At 49.5% G+C, this 20,937-nt stretch overlaps 5 protein-coding genes across 5 annotated transcripts; 4 read left to right on the plus strand and 1 right to left on the minus strand.

Moving 5' to 3' along the window:
- Positions 1-1,567: 1,567 nt before the first annotated feature.
- Positions 1,568-5,756, plus strand: tcsC (putative two-component osmosensing histidine kinase (Bos1); the record flags this gene model as incomplete). The annotated part of the gene is made up of 3 exons (XM_057104042.1): positions 1,568-1,905; positions 1,976-5,651; positions 5,730-5,756. 3 exons carry the CDS (start codon positions 1,568-1,570, stop codon positions 5,754-5,756), a joined length of 4,041 nt encoding a protein of 1,346 aa, XP_056958999.1.
- A 995-nt stretch (positions 5,757-6,751) lies between these two features.
- N7533_007393 (uncharacterized protein) lies at positions 6,752-7,935 on the plus strand (the record flags this gene model as incomplete). Its single annotated transcript, XM_057104043.1, has 2 exons — positions 6,752-6,932; positions 6,992-7,935. 2 exons carry the CDS (start codon positions 6,752-6,754, stop codon positions 7,933-7,935), a joined length of 1,125 nt encoding a protein of 374 aa, XP_056959000.1.
- A 1,166-nt stretch (positions 7,936-9,101) lies between these two features.
- N7533_007394 (MCT family MFS transporter) lies at positions 9,102-10,726 on the minus strand (the record flags this gene model as incomplete). The annotated part of the gene is made up of 2 exons (XM_057104044.1): positions 9,102-9,267; positions 9,336-10,726. 2 exons carry the CDS (start codon positions 10,724-10,726, stop codon positions 9,102-9,104), a joined length of 1,557 nt encoding a protein of 518 aa, XP_056959001.1.
- Positions 10,727-12,911: 2,185 nt separating this feature from the next.
- Positions 12,912-14,675, plus strand: sxa2 (putative pheromone processing carboxypeptidase (Sxa2); the record flags this gene model as incomplete). Its single annotated transcript, XM_057104045.1, has 4 exons — positions 12,912-13,110; positions 13,163-13,445; positions 13,508-13,734; positions 13,783-14,675. 4 exons carry the CDS (start codon positions 12,912-12,914, stop codon positions 14,673-14,675), a joined length of 1,602 nt encoding a protein of 533 aa, XP_056959002.1.
- A 3,514-nt stretch (positions 14,676-18,189) lies between these two features.
- N7533_007396 (uncharacterized protein) lies at positions 18,190-20,204 on the plus strand (the record flags this gene model as incomplete). The annotated part of the gene is made up of 5 exons (XM_057104046.1): positions 18,190-18,466; positions 18,573-18,672; positions 18,740-18,752; positions 18,815-19,032; positions 19,091-20,204. 5 exons carry the CDS (start codon positions 18,190-18,192, stop codon positions 20,202-20,204), a joined length of 1,722 nt encoding a protein of 573 aa, XP_056959003.1.
- Positions 20,205-20,937: the final 733 nt, after the last annotated feature.

Below are 20,937 nucleotides of genomic sequence, written 5' to 3' on the forward strand. Positions count from 1 at the left end.
TCTCTTGGCACCGGCAACTTGACCTGCAATCATGCAGCCGTGTTGTCATTATCTTGTGGCCATTTCGCAAAATCCCTCAGGTGATGTGATACCGAATTAGTGGATACCAGCAACCAAGTACACCTCACAGCGACCGTTGAACCTTCTCCTCCACCAGTATCCAGTGACTTCCAGTGACTTTCAGTAACTGTCCAGCGACTATTCGGTGCACGAGGCTAGGAGAGCACCGTCTCAGCCACCAAAATAGAGGCCAGTATCCTTAGCGAAGGTGGACATCAAACAACTCCGGAACGGTGGCAGACTCGCCCCGAGACAGCAACGCACCGCTCTTTCTCACTGGTTGGGACTAAGGTTCGGACCCAGTTAAAGTCCACCCGCAAGAACCGTTCCTTTGAAGTCTCGGGACTACCGACTATTCGAACCTCTGAATCCCATGTGGGAATTATTGGGCCGGTGATCATGGTGATCGGGGGGATTTCCAGTGGATTTGTGGAATACTCCATATGGGGAGTAGTTGAGGAAAAGACTATTGACAACTCAAACAACTAACTTGCCGGGATGACGAGACGGACTTGCGATCGCCCCTAGTCCCAGCGGCGATCATCACGCTTTCAAGGTTACTCGTTCGATAGCCAGCGGGCCAAAGGGAGATGAAACGGCTCAGGGCCTTATTCCCATATTCTCCAGCACCCTGGTCCTCCTGGAAACTCTATTGCCTGCACTTGTCCGTGCGAGCCAAATCCATGATTCCGTTTCTGCCGGGAAGTAAGTTGCTGTGGGTTGGGGCGTGCAGGGTATGGTGTACGGATTACGAGAGCACCAGTTGTCTGTACGGAGTAGTTTTGACCCATTAGAATAGGTAGCGAAGCAGAGACATTAAAAGACACGAAGACAGAGAGAAGGGAAAAAAAACAGTCGGCATCGCCGCCCCTTTTGAAATCCCCAATCATATTCCCCTCCCCTTCTCTCTCTCTCTCTCTCTCTCTCTCTCTCTCTGTCCTCGATTTTCCAAAATTTCTCCCCATTATCCCCTTAAAGTTTGTTAGAGCTTCTTCATTTCTTATTTTATTTTTTTCTATTGGTATTTGTGTATCTTATTTCCTTGTCTTTTTCCCCCCCGCAAAAAAAAAAGAGCGCAAGTGATTACATAACCGAGCACTCTCCCCCCTTTGGTCTCCTTCGTCTCCCCGACACAAACCTTTACCTCTGCTATCTATCGTCCCCTCTCTGCCCGAATATTTCGGGCCGTATCAACTTCCTCTTTCTTGGTCTAAGATCCCCCTTTTACGCCCCATGTCGTCCTAGATCCCTTCGTCTATCTTTTGTGGCAGAACCCTCCCCCGTCCGGTAAGTTTGAACTCCCGCGTCGGCACCCCCCCAAGTTCCTCCCCCCTCCCCTCTCCCCCGAACTCCCTATTTGGGGTTCATGTCGGCCACCTCGCTCGGCCATTTTTGGAGTCGTTTTATCTTCTCTTGGGCATCCTTTTCTTTTGGAATCTGGGTTAAGGGTTGCTTGGTTTCTCGTCATCATGGAGTCGTTCTCGCTCGCTAACCATCGCAGGGCATAATGACTGGTGCGGACGAGACTCTTGTGGCCGCGACTGCGGTCTTACAATCTCTGGCCAGAGACGAGCCTACCGCTGGCTCATCTTCCCCTCCTTTTGATTTTCAATTTCCATCAAGCAACGGTGCCAAACCTTCCACACTCCCCGGAGATCCGAGTCCTGCAAAGGCTGCCTTCGAGGCCGAGTTAGAGGCCTTGGTGCGCCGAGTGCACCACCTGGAATTCCAAGCTGTCAGTCATCACACGTTCCCCGACAATCCCCAGCAGACCACCCTGGCTGCTCTCGGATCCAACGAGAAGAACCCAGACTTTTTGTGGACCTTTGGGCTCGATCGCTTGTCGTCCGGTCAAGGTTCTGACTCTTATTGCCCCTCACAGCAGCAAAACCTGAATCAACCCTATCGGCGACAGCGAACCCCCCTCGGGCCCCGAAGAGCAAGTGCAAGAGCAACCGCCCCCGACTGTGGACCTTGACGATGAAGAAACCGACGAGGAGGACGAAACTGGAGCCCGCACCCGGGTCGTCCGCGAAGAAGATATCAGCATCCTCAGAAACCATGTGCAAAAACAGGCCGAGGAAATAAGCTTCCAGAAGGACATCATTGCGCAGGTTCGCGACGAATTGCTGAAACAAGAGGAGCACACCCGCCGTGCCCTCACCAAGGTTGAGAATGAGGATGTCGTCCTTCTAGAACGCGAGCTACGCAAACACCAACAGGCAAACGAAGCCTTCCAGAAGGCCTTGCGAGAAATCGGTGGTATTATTACGCAGGTCGCCAACGGTGACCTCTCGATGAAGGTCCAAATTCACCCCCTGGAAATGGACCCGGAAATCGCTACTTTCAAACGAACAATCAACACCATGATGGACCAGCTACAAGTTTTCGGTAGTGAGGTGTCTCGAGTCGCCCGCGAGGTCGGAACTGAAGGAATACTAGGTGGACAAGCACAAATCACCGGTGTCCATGGTATCTGGAAGGAACTTACTGAAAACGTGAACATTATGGCCAAAAACTTAACGGATCAGGTGCGAGAAATCGCTACTGTTACAACTGCTGTCGCGCACGGTGATCTTAGTCAGAAGATTGAAAGCCGTGCTCAAGGTGAAATTCTCGAACTACAACAAACGATTAATACCATGGTGGACCAACTTAGAACATTCGCAACCGAAGTCACGCGAGTCGCTCGTGATGTCGGTACAGAAGGTGTACTGGGAGGTCAAGCTCAAATCGAAGGTGTCCAGGGCATGTGGAACGAACTCACAGTCAACGTCAATGCAATGGCCAACAATCTGACAACGCAAGTACGAGATATTGCTACTGTCACTAAGGCTGTCGCTAAGGGTGACCTGACGCAAAAGGTGCAAGCCAATTGCCGAGGTGAAATTGCTGAGCTCAAGGATATTATCAACTCTATGGTGGACCAGCTGCGACAATTTGCGCAGGAAGTTACCAAGATCGCCAAGGAGGTCGGTACAGACGGTGTACTTGGTGGTCAAGCCACCGTGAACGACGTTGAGGGCACTTGGAAGGATCTCACTGAGAACGTCAATCGAATGGCTAATAACCTGACGACTCAAGTTCGTGAGATTGCCGATGTCACTACGGCGGTTGCTAAGGGTGACCTGACCAAGAAAGTCACGGCCAATGTTCAGGGTGAAATTCTCGACCTGAAGAGCACTATCAACGGCATGGTTGACCGTCTAAACACCTTCGCTTTCGAGGTCAGCAAAGTCGCCCGTGAGGTCGGTACCGATGGTACCCTCGGTGGCCAAGCAAAGGTCGACAATGTGGAGGGAAAATGGAAGGATCTTACCGACAACGTCAATACCATGGCCCAGAACCTGACATCTCAAGTGCGAAGTATCTCCGACGTCACTCAGGCCATTGCCAAGGGTGACCTGAGCAAGAAGATTGAAGTGCACGCCCAAGGAGAGATCCTTACCCTTAAGGTCACCATCAATCACATGGTGGGTCGGCTGGCCAAGTTCGCCATGGAACTCAAAAAGGTCGCCCGCGATGTCGGTGTCGATGGTAAAATGGGTGGACAAGCCAACGTTGAGGGAATTGCAGGTACCTGGAAAGAGATCACGGAGGACGTCAACACCATGGCCGAGAATCTCACATCCCAAGTGCGTGCCTTTGGTGAAATCACGGATGCCGCGACAGACGGAGATTTCACCAAACTTATTACTGTCAATGCTTCCGGTGAGATGGACGAACTGAAGCGCAAGATTAACAAGATGGTTTCCAATCTGCGTGATAGTATTCAGCGAAACACTGCCGCCAGGGAGGCTGCCGAACTTGCCAACCGCACTAAATCCGAGTTCCTGGCCAACATGTCACACGAGATCAGAACCCCGATGAATGGTATCATCGGAATGACGCAACTCACATTGGATACCGACGACTTGAAACCATACACCCGAGAAATGCTGAATGTCGTGCACAATCTGGCCAACAGTTTGCTCACGATCATCGACGATATACTAGATATCTCGAAGATTGAAGCCAACCGGATGGTGATTGAAAGCATTCCGTTTACCGTGCGTGGCACCGTTTTCAATGCTCTGAAGACACTGGCTGTCAAGGCAAATGAGAAATTCCTGAGCTTGACATATCAAGTCGACAATACAGTGCCTGATTATGTCATTGGTGACCCATTCCGTCTACGCCAAATTATTCTCAACCTGGTTGGAAACGCCATCAAGTTCACAGAACATGGTGAAGTTAAACTAACTATCCGCAAATCGGATCGTGAACAATGCACCACCAATGAATATGCCTTCGAATTCTCCGTCTCTGACACGGGTATTGGTATTGAGGAAGACAAGTTGGACCTGATCTTTGACACCTTCCAACAGGCCGATGGATCCACAACTCGTCGGTTCGGTGGTACAGGCCTTGGTCTGTCCATCTCCAAGCGATTAGTCAATCTCATGGGTGGCGATGTCTGGGTCACTTCCGAGTACGGTCACGGCAGTACATTCCACTTTACCTGCGTGGTCAAACTTGCCGACCAGTCATTGAAGGTCATTGCATCTCAACTTATGCCGTACCGCGACCACCGAGTCCTTTTCATCGACAAGGGACAGAATGGAATCCAGGCGGCTAATGTCATGAAAATGCTTAAGCAGATTGACTTGGAGCCCCTGGTTGTGCGGAATGAAGAACATGTTCCACCACCTGAAATTCAGGACCCCTCTGGAAAGGAGTCGGGCCATGCGTACGATGTCATTATTGTGGACTCTGTCGACACTGCTCGGATTTTGCGAACTTTCGATGAGTTCAAATATATTCCCATCGTGTTGGTCTGTCCCTTGGTATGCGTGAGCCTGAAGTCCGCTCTGGATCTTGGTATCAGCTCATATATGACGACACCTTGTCAACCCATCGATTTGGGCAACGGTATGCTACCAGCTCTCGAAGGCCGCTCGACTCCAATCACTACCGACAACTCTCGCTCCTTCGATATTCTTCTCGCTGAGGATAACGATGTGAACCAGCAACTCGCAATGAAGATACTCCAAAAACACAACCACAACGTCTTTGTCGTCGGCAATGGTCTTGAGGCCGTTGAGGCCGTCAAGAAGCGCCGGTATGACGTTATTCTCATGGACGTTCAAATGCCTGTCATGGGTGGATTTGAAGCCACGGGCAAGATTCGCGAGTATGAACGAGAGAGCGCATTGCAGCGGACGCCGATCATTGCTCTCACAGCACACGCCATGTTGGGAGATCGTGAAAAGTGCATCCAGGCTCAGATGGACGAATATCTGTCCAAGCCCCTTAAGCAGAACCAAATGATGCAGACCATTCTCAAGTGTGCTACGCTCGGCGGCTCTCTGCTCGAAAAGAGCAAGGAGTCTCGAATTTCCAGCAGCGGGGAAATGCACCCGATCCATTCCTCTGTTCCGTCTGATAATCAGAATCAGCAACTGCAGCAACAGTCTCAAAATAAGAAACCGTTGCCAGCTCCCACGCGGCCGAGTACTGAGACTCGCTCTGTCACGAGCTCAGGTCCGATCATTCGGGGAAGCGTAGTGAGCCCAACAGAGGACAGGGACGAAGAGATGATCGATGATCGGGTACGTTAAAAGCAGTGTATGTTGAAGAGGAAAATACATTCGAACACCGTGGCTAATTCTTTTTGTTTCCTCAAATAGTCACTACTGCGATCCAACAGTACCTGAGCTCATTTGCATCTCTTGAACATGTACTTTCTCGCCATGCAAATCTGCCTCAATGGCTTGATGTGTTGATACCCTGTCCATATTGCGTCTTTTTGAGCGCTTCTTGAAGACCTCTTTGAGAGGGCCCCGTGAGCGCCTCCCCCTTTTCCTACGTTTGACATTTTATTCATCTCATACCCACCTACCTCATTCTCCTGTCATTTTCCCACTTCACAAAGTGATCCTGTTCCTGCATTCGTTTACCATGGTGACTATCTTTGGTGGTGTTTGGCGTATTATTTCTTTTTATCTTCAACAAGGGCTTGGGCAGTCAAGTGGGTGACTGAAGGGGGAGTTTGCAACAAGAAGGCGTGCTTTTACTTTTGATCTATCCATTGCGATTTCCAGTGCCGTCACATTTGCTTTGCCATCTATTCTCTCGCTTGCAATCTTGCCTCGGAGCCTGTTTCTGTCATCACTTCTATTTTTGTATTGTATCTAGTTGTTCCCTTCACGTTCTTGTCAAGCCATCTTTTTGGTGCGAGAGAGAACGCCCAAGGTTCCGAGGCTTCTCTTTTCTTTTTCTCTACTGCCACTGGTGGTGTCTTAGGTGGTTCTTCCTTGGGGTGTTTCATCTCAGGCGAGGCCGAAATGCAAGGATTCATTCTATACTATCATTCCTCGCCTAGTCCCAAGTGTACTACTACTAGTATCGGTATCCATACTGTATACCTAGGTAATGAAGGCACAATGAGTCCAGGTAGTACTACTATTGAGGACCGCATTACACTCATTCCCCAGAAAAGAGATCATCAAAACGAGCAATCATATTAATAGATCTATATAAGGCTGAAACTGTCAACCAGATCCTGAGATTATTCAACTCAACGCCCTCTCGCTTCTAAAGATACCAGTACCAACGGCCAAGAGACACCGACCAAAAAACCAGCAAATTAATTCCAAAGACGAACCCAACGCGGCCTCGAAGGGCGAATATCCGTCGCTATCGGGGGGAAATGAGTCAGGGCATGGGTTACGTTAAGAGCAGTCGTCGCATTCGAGAAATTACTGCTCGTGTTAGTGAACGGCGCGGTTATATTCCTCAGCACCCCCCCGTGGAACGATACCGGGCTCCCGTCGAATCACATTGGAGTCTCGTCGGCGAAAATGACTTCCTTTGTCTTTGTGTTTTCCTTTGTGCGACGGTTCGCCGGTGGTCGTGGTCGTGGACGTGGTGGATGTGGATGTGGATGTAGATGTGGATGGCGATGTGGATGGCGATGTGGACGTGGACGTGGATTTAGATGTAGACACTTCGGGGGTTGTGGATGGAGACGTCTTTGGTGGTTCAGATGGAGACGTCTTTGGTGGTTCGGACGGAGACGAGTGTGGAGGTGTGGTCGAGGGTACTGTTGTCAAGGTGCTAGGGCTAGAGCCTGGGTTTGAGCTTGGAGGACTAGGTGTGGAAGCTGTGGAAGTTGACCCGGTTGTACGGGTGCTGGGGATGAAGGGAGTCGAACTCTTGGAAGTACTTTGCGATCCTGGGTTGGTTGTGCTTGCACTTGCACTTGCACTTCCACTGCCACTGCCTGTTGCACTGCTGGAAGGATTGCTCGATCCTCCTCCACCTGATGAGCCTCCAGAGGTTGAGGGTCCTCCTCCACTACCACCTCCAGGACTGCTGCTTCCTCCTCCAGCACCACCTCCACCCGCTCCACCTCCACCTGGATGTCCACCTCCTCCTGGGTTTCCACCACCTCCTCCTTCTCCTGGGTTTCTACCGCCTCCAGGTGAGCCTCCTCCTCCTCCTCCTCCTCCTCCGGATGAACCACCCCCGGCACCACCGCCAGATGTTGGACAGCTATTTACTGTCACTGTCACTGTAGATACAGACGCAGTTGCAGTCGGACAGAATGGGGCACAGAAAGAAGAGATCGGGCAGTTAGATTCACCAGAGCTACCACCGCCAGGAGATGTGCCTCCACCAGGGCTCGTTCCTCCACCAGGGCTAGTTCCTCCTCCAGGTGATGTGCCACCGCCAGGGCTTGTACCTCCCCCTGGGGACGGACCACCGCCAGGAGAGGTACTGCCGCCTGGTGCACCAGTAGACCCGGTTGAACTTGAACAGGGATTTCCGGTCTCTTCAGTAGGGGGGGATTCAGTAGCGGAAGCAATGGCTGAACTCAAGGCGCTCGTGTGAGCGATATTATGACGCTGCAGCAGGTGACGGTTCTCGTCGCGGTCAACGAGATTAGTGAGCTCGTTTGCACTCGCTGGAAGACTCTGCAAGAGTACGCAAGAAGCAGCGGCCAACAAGGCCATGCATCTTTTGGGATACATGATGAGGGATCAAGAGCCTGGGCGTGAAGACAATCAATCGATGGAGTGTTTCGTCAAAGGGCAATTGATCATAGCAAAGTCGAGACGTTCCGTGGCCACTCAAACGGACTTTATAATGGCTGTGTAGGATGGAACAAGGATCAAGAAACGAGGTTGTAAAGCAAAATCAATCGGATCGAAGCAAAGTCCACGCAACAGCCAATTCGATGCAGATCACAGCGTTGCACGACCCGCCGGAAAGAAGCAGTACAACACACAGCGAAGCAATCTGGACAGCAAGCAAAAGCGAAGATGGAAACAAGGTAGAAGGACAAAGGGCGCAGAGACAAAGACCTTGTAATATGTAGCGCATAGCCAGAATCCTGGAAGGGTAGTGATGATCGAGCGATGTCATCGACTTGATTTCCAGGTACGGGCTGACGACCATATATGGTTGGTTTTGCTGAGGGAAGCCCTATGTTTACTATGTTCCATGGTCCCCGCAGCGCTTTCGGCCGTTCCTCTTGGAAATACATTCCGCCCGTTCCTCAGGCTGAGACAGGTTCAGGTACCATCATTGTGACCGCCAAATTACATAGATCTGGACCTAAACTCGATTCCTGTTCCTGTTCTCTTCGGAGATATTATGCGACTCCCTGGCGGATGAGATCATTGTATCGTGAATTGAATTTTCGAGATGGCCATGCGAAAAAGGAATGATAGAGGTCACAATCAAAAATTCATGAGCATTAGTTTAAACTATAAACATTTTCACTTCTGATAAGACGTATGCGAAATTGGCGCCGTTCAAGTTTGTTGCTGGGTCGCTAATATTGTCGTGGGGAGCAAAATAATTTCGTACCACTAGGAAGGACCTGGCACTCAACATGGTACTATCTTCAACCCTCCAAAAAATCAATCTCTGTGCAAATTTAGTCGCTTTTATTCTGTGAGATCATTAAGTCGTGTCATTTGTATTCGAAAGGTAAGTAATTATTGCATTTCTGTAACCTTTTCAAGTCGGTGTGGATGCGTAGCCTGTACGGCCTAGTAGATAGCAAGGGGACGTCGCCAGCCAACCTGTATGACCTTTACGGCGGTACAGCAAGCGAGACCGGCAGCATAGCAGACTGTAGTGAAAGCAATAAGGCCCCAGTATTCACCGTTGCAGCGCGATAGGATTTCTCCGGCAATAGGAATGCCGGTCAGGGTGCTGGCAGTGGATATGTCAGTCAAGAGTACAAATGACATCAGAAACTGCGTTCAAGAAATGATACTTACCCGAAGCTCACAATCGTGTATGCGGTTGCGTAATAGCGGCCATAGTTTTCGGTCTTGCAGAGCTGACCGACGCAGACAGGCGTCAAACTGATGTTACTTCCACTGGAGAAGCCAAAGAGGACGGCATATACGATGAGCAATGCCAGACTGTTCCCGGCAGGCAGCCAAAGGCATGCATTGCACAGCAGGCAGAGAGCCACAGTCGCAATCAAAGTGTTGAATCGGCCGAGGAAGTCGGCAAAAAATCCTGGAAGCCATCTTCCAAAGAATGAGCCAACGTTCAAAATGGCTACCATCTGGTATGAAAGTTTTGTGGAGAAACCGTGATCCAGAGCATAAGATGAGATATAACTGATAGGCACGAAAAGACCCCACTCGATAAAGAACACGCTAGCGGTAGTCAATGCAAATCGAGGCTCGCGGAAGATCTTGAAATCTGGAAGGATATTTTCTCTAGAGAAAGGCCGTTGTGGAAGGCGAGATTTGATGAGTAGGTTTGCGAATCCGAAAGCGATCAGGCATATCAAAGCGATCACACGGGTTGCCCAGGCCCATCCAATCTTGGGGAAAAGGCTTTCCAGGATGAGTGGAAACGCAATTCCTCCAATCGAGCCACCGGTAGCAGCAATACCGGTTGCGACTCCACGTTTTTCATAGAAGAAATGGCCGATCGCCGAGATGGCTGGAGTGAATATCAAAGATGCACCCACTCCGCCCAGAACACCGATCACAAGCATAAAATGCCAGTACTTGGTGCAAAATCCCAGGAGGATCATCATTGCCATCTCGCAGATAGAACCTGCCAGGACAAGAAAACGCGGCCCGCGGGCATCGAAGATGGGGCCGATCTGAACACCGCAGAAGAAGGTCAAAAAGGCATACATGCCAAAGATCCATCCGATGTTACCGGAGCTATAGTCCTTCAGCTGGTGATTCTCGATGTAGGCCTGAAATGTACCAATAGTGTTGACGAGTCCGAGAGAGCCAAAAAGACCCAGAAAGCTCCCGAGTACCACCAGCCATGCTTCTAGCCCACCCTCTGGATAAACGTTCCCCTCCGCGTCAGTCGTCACCCGGCTCATGGGGTCCCTACGAACGGAGCGGTGTGAAGGGGCTACCGTAGAAGCTGTGCGATGGAAGTCTTCGTCGTTTTCCGACTTGTTGGCAGCAGCTAGCTCATGTTCGGCATTCTGGTTGAGGGTGTGGGGTTGATACTGCTTTTCAAAATCAGAGACATGCGTACCAGTTTTTTCCAGATCAGCTCTGGTCACATGGTCCTCGGTCTCATGGATTTCGGACACGGTCGTGTGGTCGAGAGTAGGGTCAAGGCCATGTTGATGGCGAGCCGATGCATTAGATGTGGTGGTAGTGAGGCCTGAAAAAGTGGACATTATATGCGGGAAAAAGTTCCGATGTCCGTAGGTTTCTTTAATTTTCTCTTCCCTTGTTATGAAGGGGACGGATTTCCTGTGAGGAACTGCCCTCTCACGCTGCCTTTGATGTACTTGCAGGTCGAGATATTGTGGGGATCTGGGGGAGATGAAATGTCTGAAGATGGAGAGGGGTCAAAGGTTAGCAATCCAAAAGTTAGGAGTCACCTCATTCGGTGGAGTTCGCCCCCATTGGCTTTGAACATAGTTCCTGGGTCTTTCTAGGCCCATTTTCATAACGTGGAAAATTCGGTCACGAGCGGCTATTGGTGGCGGGTAAGTGGGCCACTCTCGCCCGGCCTTCGCTCCGTACTCCATTTCTCTATGTAAACATAAGTCGATTGACCGCTGTTAATCATTGCACGAAACCCCCGAACTCGGATTGATAGAAGACGCTGTTATAGGATTGAAGCACCCGGGAAGGTCGCAAGAACATGCAGATTCGGAGAATTCCCCCCAATCATCCATCAACCACATGCGCAGTCGGAGGATCGGCATGAGCCGACAGGAAACATGCCTCGTGTAACCAAGCCACATGGTTGTCCAATGAAAGCGGAACCATGTGGTGAGGACAAGTGATTGTCAATATCGTTTTAATAAGAGAATCGCAAAACTAAACACACAATGCCTATGTTCACTTTAAGCGGTGGATATCATCGACTACCTTTAGGATGTCCGGACCCCTTCTTTTGGTTAGATATCACCAACTTTGGCCTGTGTATCCCAAAATCCGCTCGCCTTTCATCAAATTGGGCTTGTGGTTTAGTGGTATAATACTCCCTTAGCATGGGAGTGGTCCGGGGTTCGATTCCCCGCGAGTCCATTTTTTGCTAAATTCTGCTTGTATCTGGTAGCTATCGTCCCCTCGTTTTTGATGTAGTTTTGATGCTTTTTGAAGAGATAGATGGTATTCCAATTTGACCTCTTTCGATGAGTCTTTTTGGTGCTCCATTGGTGTTTATTTTGAGTAGTTCGTTCTGTCTATTGACGGCCCTTGGGTTCCAAGGTTGTGGCTGGTTCTAACATGGAGGTAGACGTGTACCTAGGTATATATATGCTAACACCCTAGATGGTGCCACTCATCGATCGCCTGCCCGTGTTCAACTGGATAACCTCCCGGGCTTGGAAATTATTTAATGGTCCACTGGCACTGGCGGGTGCATCGGGACTACAGTGAGTCAGGCGAACACAGGGCTTATCATCCGACCTCGGGAAACAAGCAATTTCAGCTCATGTATGGAGTACTATCGCAGCCAATGCCCATCCCGCACTCGCGTGCATCGCAAGCCACGGCGGGTCCTGATAGTCAGGGGCCCTTTGTTATCTTTTAGATCAAATGAATGATCCCTCAGTAGTACTTTCACTAGGTAGTACTGGTGGGATTATTCTCAAAGAAAAACCTTTAAGGGCTCGCTCACCAACCATGACATATGCAAGATGTAAGCTACTACTTCCATGACTAATCTCGAGACAGAATCGTAATGGTAGCCGTATGATCCGAGCGGGGAGGGGTCACAATGGGTGTACGAGTACTATGTAGTAGCCTAGTTGATGTCGCCACGCGAGGAAAGAGGAGAAGCTAGATCGAGCTTTGTCACTCATTTCCGGGCGCCATAAGCCTATTTGTCGGAATCCCGTCGCGGTCCCGGGAAGCCCTAATTTACTGAATAACATCCCCCCGGAGACGGGATTCGACACACCAAGAGAGAACAGTAGTAGGTCGGAAAATATGAGTTATCAACATCAGAGGCAACCATGTCTGACCCCTAAATCCATGATAGATTCAGTTCTACCCAAGGAAATGGGGAACCCGAAACAAAGGGACGCAGATCGGCAAAAGCTGGGGCGAGCGATTAGCATTCGAGTTGCCACTTCCGGGACTGGCGGAGATTTTGAACCCCGCTTGGGCAGTGCAAGTTGACCTCAGTGGCTCACTGGTATCGAAGAGGGGGACCCAGTAAAGGCACAAGAAGAAGCATTGCTTTGCCGGCCGCTAATCAATTTATGGTGTAGCATGGAAAGTGTCGAGGGCGCGGAGGACATATTTAGTTTGCATTCACCCGCCCTAATCTGTTTGCTCCGTAGAGTGAGTATTCTCATGGGTTCTCCCTAAACCACTTACACCCATTTTCTTCCATAGTTCAAAATGCTATTGAAATCTGTTTTGACCTCTGGTCTCTTAGCCCTTGCGGTGGGTTCGGAGACCGTCGCCGCATCCAAGCATGGCCGTTTTGCAGAGCACGCTCGTGCTCCGCTGGAGAACGCCAAGCGGGCAGTGGAGGCTGCTCAAAGGAAGCATGTGCGATCCGAAAAAGATTTTCGATTCTCGAACAAGAAGACCGAGAGTGAGTAGTGTCGCATTCTTCTACCAATTTGCTTCGTTGACAATTCGTCCAGAGTACCTGGTTGACCACCTGCCTGATGTACCTTTCGATATTGGAGAGATGTATTCCGGCCTCATGCCGATTGACATGAGCAATAGCTCCCGGGCGCTGTTTTTCATTTACCAACCGACCATTGGGAAGCCTGTAGATGAGGTGACTATCTGGCTGAATGGTGGACCTGGCTGCAGTTCCATGGAGAGCTTCCTCCAGGAAACCGGTCGTTTCCTGTGGCAACCTGGTACCTTTGCGCCAGTAGAGAATCCATATTCCTGGGTGAACCTTACAAATGTGCTTTGGTTAGTATCAAGTATCATCGTTGGATAAACAAGCAGAAGCAGTGTGTTAACTCTCACCCTAGGGTCGACCAGCCGGTTGGAACTGGCTACTCGATCGGTACACCAACTGCCACCACCCAAGAAGAGACAGCACAGGACTTTATTAAGTTTTTCAAGAACTTTGAGAAGACCTTCGGTATCAAAAACTTCAAGATCTATGTAACCGGTGAAAGTTATGCTGGTCGCTATGTCCCATACATCTCAGCTGCAATGCTGGACGAGAATGACAAGGAATACTTCGATCTACAAGGTTAGTGCGAATCGGAACTGCCAATATTATGTCACTAACCATCAATAGGTGCACTCGCTTATGACCCATGCATTGGCCAATTCGACTACGTTCAAGAGCAAGTCCCAATAGTGCCACTTGTTCAGAACAATGCAAACCTGTTCAACTTCAACGAGTCATTCATGAGCGAGCTCGAGCACCTGCACAAGACCTGTGGATACAGCGACTTCATTGACAAGTACCTGACCTTTCCTCCACCCGAGGAGCAACCACCCAAGTTTTTCAACTTTACCGCTGACGCAAAGTGTGATCTTTTCGACATGGTCTACAACGAGATCTTCAGCATCAATCCGTGTTTCGATCTGTACGAGATTAACCTGATGTGTCCCCTGCTATGGGATGTATTGGCCTTCCCTACCTCGCTCCTCTACCAAGCCGAAGGCTCGACCGTCTATTTCGACAGGAAGGACGTCAAGCATGCCCTGCACGCACCAAATGTAACCTGGGCCGAATGCTCAGCTGAACCTGTTTTTGTTGGCGGTAGCGCAGGTCCCGAACAAGAAGGTGATACCTCGGCAAACCCTATCGAAAAGGTCTTGCCTCAGGTGATCGAGGCGACAAACCGTGTTCTCATCAGCAATGGTGACTATGACATGGTCATCATCACCAACGGTACACTACTATCCATTCAGAACATGACCTGGAACGGCCACCTCGGTTTCCAGGAGAAGCCTGAGACCCCCATCGACATTGAGATCCCTGACCTCATGTACAAGAGTGTTTTCGAGCAGAATGGCGCATCGAGTCTGGACGGGGCTCAGGGCATCATGGGTATTCAGCACTTCGAACGTGGATTGATGTGGGCGGAGACCTATATGTCTGGCCACATGCAGCCACAGTATCAGCCGCGTGTTGCCTATCGCCATTTAGAATGGCTACTCAAGCGGACCGACTCACTTTAAGAGTGCGTACCGAAGCAGCATGGTTAGTGGGTAGTAGCAATCTCGTATATAGCAATAACAAGTCTAATGAAAAAGCAGATAAAATTGCAAATATGACAAACTTATCTCCTCTCAGCAATAGAAAGTAAAGAAAAAGCAGCAGAGTCTTGAGAACGGTTGTAGATAGGACTGACCGCAACTTAGATATCATTCAAAGTTTAACCTACAGCGCCACATTGACCAGGAATACATGTATTTTCAACTGCCCCAGAAAATATGAAACCGGCCCGGATCACCAGTGCATTCGGACCGTCCGGCCCTTTCTCCGCATTAATTATCCCTCTCCATAAATCAGTCATAAGCACCTGCAATGGCCGTGCATACCTACCTGACTAGTGTTTTCCGCGGGAAACATATTGTAGAACCCGTTATCTACATATTATTTGTGATGATAAACCGTTCTATGCAGATAACCCCCAATGAATTATCTTGTGATGTCAGCCGTCACCGCCACCTGGACTAGATTTCCGCTTTGAGTTATCTTTCACTGCACTGCTCTGGCTTATCTGCCAAGATGATTGCTAATCCAAGTGTGTCAGAATCGGGTGTGCCAGTTATTAGAATTTCAATTATCGTGCCGAGAAAGATTTCTACCAGGGTAGTGGAATATGCTGACCAGTGAGGCACTTTATATCCCCGATCTATGGACGAGACATGATATTTAGTGTTTCAGTCAAAGCATCCCGGGATATACATATGGTGGCTGGTGCGGGGCTGCGGGATAATCTGTGAATTAGTATCTGACTCGTTTGAGAGAGAAATATAGCGTTTGATGACCCGTATCGTCATGAATCCTCTCCGCACAGCCGTAGGGGAACAGGTGAGTACGTCGAGTCTATACTGAAGTGGGTCATGGATGCATAATACTAGCTCCCTTTCAGCCATATGATTTCATGTATGTAGCAGAACTAGAATCATTCGGATAAGAACGGTGAGACATCTTCTTGATAATGATGTTCAATCTTCAGCACGCCCATCTGCCGTTCTATCCCCTGAAGCGGAGATGCTCCAAAAAAGCAGCTGTGGGCTATCCCATTGGTCTATGTCCAGGATAAAGACTGCAAGGAAGTTTGATACCTGTTGACACCCTGTTTATTAAATTCTCAATGATGTAGATTGGCATAGTAGAAGCAGAGTCGCAATGGCAGTGTGCTTCATGAGACGCTGGACAATTCCTTCCCGCATCCTAAATGCAAGGGCTCCTATGCACAGTGAGCATGGAATTTTCGCGTGGAGAGTATGGTTTATGGTGTACGATACAAATGTTTATTTGCATCGAGTCGCCTTCTCAATTGAGCGGCAACTTCCGATTAGGCCAGCCTCGGTCAGTCCGCGAGCCAAGACATAGGGCTACCGGTGTAACGCACGGCCTGTTACCCGCACTCTTGGTTGTAAAATTCAATATGAAAGGTTGGGGCTGAAAAAATATGCCTCAGTGGCGTTTCTTGTTGATATTGCCTTCTTTCTTACCCTGGATTGTTCTTATTGTTGGTATGGATTCTATATGTACGAATGATTCGAATGATTCCCCATTGGGTATTGTTATGGTAGGTACTGAGTCCACAAGACAGTCGGGAATTGCCGAGGGACCACCCCCAGTCTCCACGTAATAAAAAAAAGGAAAGAAAAAGAAACCGGGACTAACCGACCCACGTCTCACACAGAGTGCAGCATCATCACATACAGTGTAGGATTTGGGGTCTTGACAAGCAGTTTCGGGGTGGCGGCGCCCACGTTACAAGGGGGATACCTGTGGAATAAATTACCATCGGCCGATGGAAAAAGCACTGGTCGCTAGGGAGGACACTCTGATTCGTGCACTCAACTACGCGAAAGTAGAATCAGCCAGTCATATTGCCCCTCTCCTGTTACGAGGAGGTCGTCTATCAAAGTCTTCGCCTGTTCAGAGTGGTTTGTACCCATGGCTCGGCGAGGTTAGTCCCGAATGCGGTCAAGATGAAGCGCCACCGGGTTTCGTTGAGAAGGGTCGTGCTCGTTGTAAAATCAGATCTTCCCTCTTGAACATCACATCTTGAACTCGTGGGGGATCGGCACCGGCACATAAGATGATAAAAGTATCGGTGTGTAATAAGTCAGGTCATTGCGGAGGATGGACAGAGAAAGAACCAGAAATGGCGATTGGACGAGCAGGATTCATCGACAGAGAAAGGCGATGACGTCGTCCTGAGCACGTGGAGTCCATCGCATGCGGTTTTTATGGCCAAATGGCCATTTTGATACGGTTCCAATTGGCTCTCACTCCGGTATTCTTGAGGCTGTGCACAAAGAGGGTATTATCCATATGGAGTATCCCCGCGCAAGATTCTAGCTCTGGGAAGTTCCCATCCACCACTGTATTATCTATCCCGACCTTTGACAGAGGATAGGGAAAATGAATGGGAAACTTCACGGACCGTATGGACGGACCGGCCTCCCAAAGCGGCCCGAGACGAGTAGCCAGTCAAGGGTTGAAGATGACGCCTCTGAGCGATCGCTGCCAGGGTGTGGCTGCGCTATACCGTGTTCGGCAGCTCGTCGTGTTCAGGGGCGTCTTGTTTCTTTGCCCTCGGTATTTTTTCATCCTCATCCTCATTTTCATTTTCATTTTACGACTTTATCAGTTCTCATTCGTTTTATTCAAGTTTTTTTTTTCAAGTCTGCCTGATATTGTCAAGGCTCCGAGATTAACCGTACTCTCTATTTTGTACACTGTACCCCATGTAATACCAATACACACCAACCCCAGACGGGATGGCCGCACCCGAATGCACTTTGTATTTCGCACTAAGCCTCTTTGGGGACTAGTCTCCTGAGGGTCTTCCCCGTCCTTGTCGCAATTTGGAAATCCGGACATCCCGTAATTTAATACCATCGTTACTTCTTTGCGGAGGAAAAAAAAGGTGAAAAAAAAGTAGAAGAAGGGAAAGCGCGATTCTGGATTTCCGTGGTTTCTATTTTCTATATTAGAGCTCTCCCATCGGTTTCTTTTTTCCTTTTCTTCTTCTCCTCAACTTTCCAAACTCCCTTCTTCCCCCCACCTTTCAACTACACTCTCTGGGTTCGAGGTAGAGCTATCTTCAGCTTTCCTTGTATTTCCTCCTGAGTATCATCCTACCTTACCTACACCTCTTTATATTTCACTTTCCGAGAAAAAAAAAAGACAAGAAAAGACAGAATTGTTCTGCTCCTTCGACTATACCATACCATTCAACCCACTCCACGCCTCGACTCTCATATACTAGCAAGTCCCCGTGCGCGCCTGCCAGCAATTACAGCCTCCGTACCTCGACCGATCTTCCAGAGAATTCCCTGTGCGAACTTGACCACCATTGATGAGACCCCCGATAGTCTTTCAATCTCGATTGCGCCAATTGTAGTCTTACCCTAGACCAACGACTCACGAACCCTTCACATCAACTTTCGCAATAGCACCAACTGTTCCATTTCCAAAGCGACTTGTCCGTAAACCGTCACTATGGGAGTCGAGAAATTTAACCCCTTCAAAAGGGATCGACAGAACTTCCCGGGCGTGGTCATCCCGCTGGCTGATGCTCCGGCACGCCCAAAGCCCGTACTGACCGACGATGAGAAAAAGGCCGAGAATGCAAATAAGTCTCTGGAGTGGGCTTCTTCATCCGAAAATGGCTCCTCAGGTGGTTCTGTAAACGAACCTTCTCATCGGACCATCGAGTCTTTACGTGCGGAGGTCGAGTCTGACATCGCCGCATCGGCACATGACTCTGTATATGACCGTATGTCGAAATCCCATCCGTGATTACAAGCCCCAGAAGCGCCCGTCACTGTGATATGGTGAAGTGGGTCTTTTTTATTCAAGATCTAACCGGTTCGATCATCTAGGAAAGGCGAAGGTTATCAACAGTGCCCTCATGGATATCGGCATGGGTCGTTACCAGTGGCAATTGTTCTTCCTTTGCGGCTTTGGTTGGCTTGCAGACAAGTAAGTGCCTTTTGTCCTAAACCCCGTTCTTATTTTTATCGAATAATTGGCTGACCTGTTTTTCTAGCCTCTGGCTCCAGGTAAGAAGACAAAACATGACAAAATTCGGTTATATTGCATTCATCAAAGCTAACTCTACTAGGGTGTTGCTCTTACTCTGACCCCCATCTCTTATGAATTTGGAATCTCGGAATCCGAGGTTCGCTTCACCACCTGTGCTCTTTTTTTGGGCCTCTGTGTCGGTGCCTCAAGTTGGGGTATTGCTTCTGATATTCTTGGTCGTCGAGTCGCCTTCAACACCACTCTGTTTTTGGCTGGTGCCTTCGGCTTGGCCGCTGGTGGTGCTCCTAACTGGATTGGGTATGTTCTCTTTGACAAAACTGATTATTGTCCTTTTTCGTGGCTAACAATTCATTAGTGTTTCCGCCCTGTACGCTTGCCTGGGTCTCGGTGTCGGTGGCAACTTGCCCGTCGATGGCGCTCTTTTCCTGGAGTTCCTGCCCATGGCCTCTGGAAATCTGCTGACCATGCTGAGTGTGTGGTGGCCCATTGGCCAGCTAATTTCTAGTCTGCTTGCTTGGGCTTTCATCCCCACTTTTAGCTGCGAGAGCGCAGAGAACTGCACCAAAGAGCAGAACATGGGATGGCGTTATCTGGTCTTGACTCTGGGTGCTCTCACCTTTTGCATGTTCATCGCCCGCTTCTTCTTTTTCCACCTCTACGAGTCGCCAAAGTTCCTGCTATCCCGCGGCCGCCAGGACGAGGCTGTCGCTTCCGTCCACGGTATCGCTTACAAGAACAAGACTAAGACTTGGCTCACTACCGAGATCCTGAACGAGATTGGCGGACACCCCGAGACAACGGAGGAAGAGAAGCTTGGTTTCGTTGACATTATCAAGCGCTTCTTTTCCAAATTCTCTATGGAGCGCATCGGACCTCTGTTTAACAACAAGCGCCTCGGAATTACCACCGTCATCCTTTGGTTCTGTTGGACCACCATTGGTATGGGATATCCTCTGTTCAACGCTTTCCTGCCCCAGTACCTGGGTAGCTCCGGTGGCCAGACCAATTCGGCCTACATCACCTACCGCAATTATGCTATCACCTCCATCGTTGGTGTTCCTGGCTCCCTTCTGGCTTGCTACACCGTGGAGGTCAAGTACATCGGCCGCAAGGGAACTATGGCCGTTGCTTCTCTGATCACCGGCGTGTTATTGTTCTGCTTCACTGCCTCTACCAACGCTAGCGTGCAGCTTGCTTGCACATGCCTCGAGGCCTTCTTCCAGAACATCATGTATGGTGTTCTCTATGCCTACACACCTGAGGTCTTCCCTGCCCCGAACCGTGGTACCGGCACGGGTATCTGCAGTTGCTTGAACCGTATTGCTGGTCTATGTGCTCCACTGGTCGCCATCTACGCTTCCACTGCCAGTGCTGATGCGCCCATCTACGCATCTGGCGCTCTGATCTTGGCTGCATTTGTAGCCATGGTTTTCCTCCCCATCGAGACTCGTGGCAAGCAGACTTTGTAAGAGCAAAGTCTCGCTTTCGCTGTCATGATGTCAGCAACCTCCCCCACAAATAACAGAATCAGGGTCTAGTATGACCCTTGGCTCCACTATGACTTTGAGCTTATGTTTATGTTTATATTTATGGCTATAAGGTGACGAAACTTGCTGGAGCTGAGCCTGGCGCCTTTCTGCGAGATGAAATGAGGCGGGCCCTTTTCTTTTCTTTTCGATTGCGGAACATTTTGGACTTTCTTGTATACTTGAGTGAGCGATAAGGCTCCCCAGTGGATATATGTGTGATACCATCGTGACTTTTGAATTGTATATCAGATTTGAATCTATATCATCTTTAAATATCCTCCCTCCGAATTACCTGGGCATTCGTGCGACTGGGTGGCAGCCCTGGAGACATGATTCCAGCCATCTTATGGAACCGGGCCCGAGAACAGTACATTGAAGCCAAAGTCTACCTGATAGTACTACTAGTACCAGTACGAATGATCGAAGAGAGAACAAGAGCAGGCAAGACGAGCAGAGCTAGGCAAAGCCGACACGCGTTTGGGCTGCCCGTAAATCTAGTTCAAAATTCACTTGGGAGGGAGTGTCCTCTAGGTAAAGCAAGGAAATCAGAAATATGTGATAAAGACCGACGAAGCCCCTTGAAGATAAAGCCTAGTAGACAGGAGAAGGTAAGAGGCACAAGAAGAACTCCGACCAGGATCCTACAAGCCACTTTAACGAAAGATAACATCGC

The sequence above is a fragment of the Penicillium manginii genome (genome assembly GCF_028828005.1).
Source record: "Penicillium manginii strain IBT 31320 chromosome Unknown utg000005l:1.0-5665137.0:1.0-5668048.0, whole genome shotgun sequence".
NCBI lineage: Eukaryota > Fungi > Ascomycota > Eurotiomycetes > Eurotiales > Aspergillaceae > Penicillium > Penicillium manginii.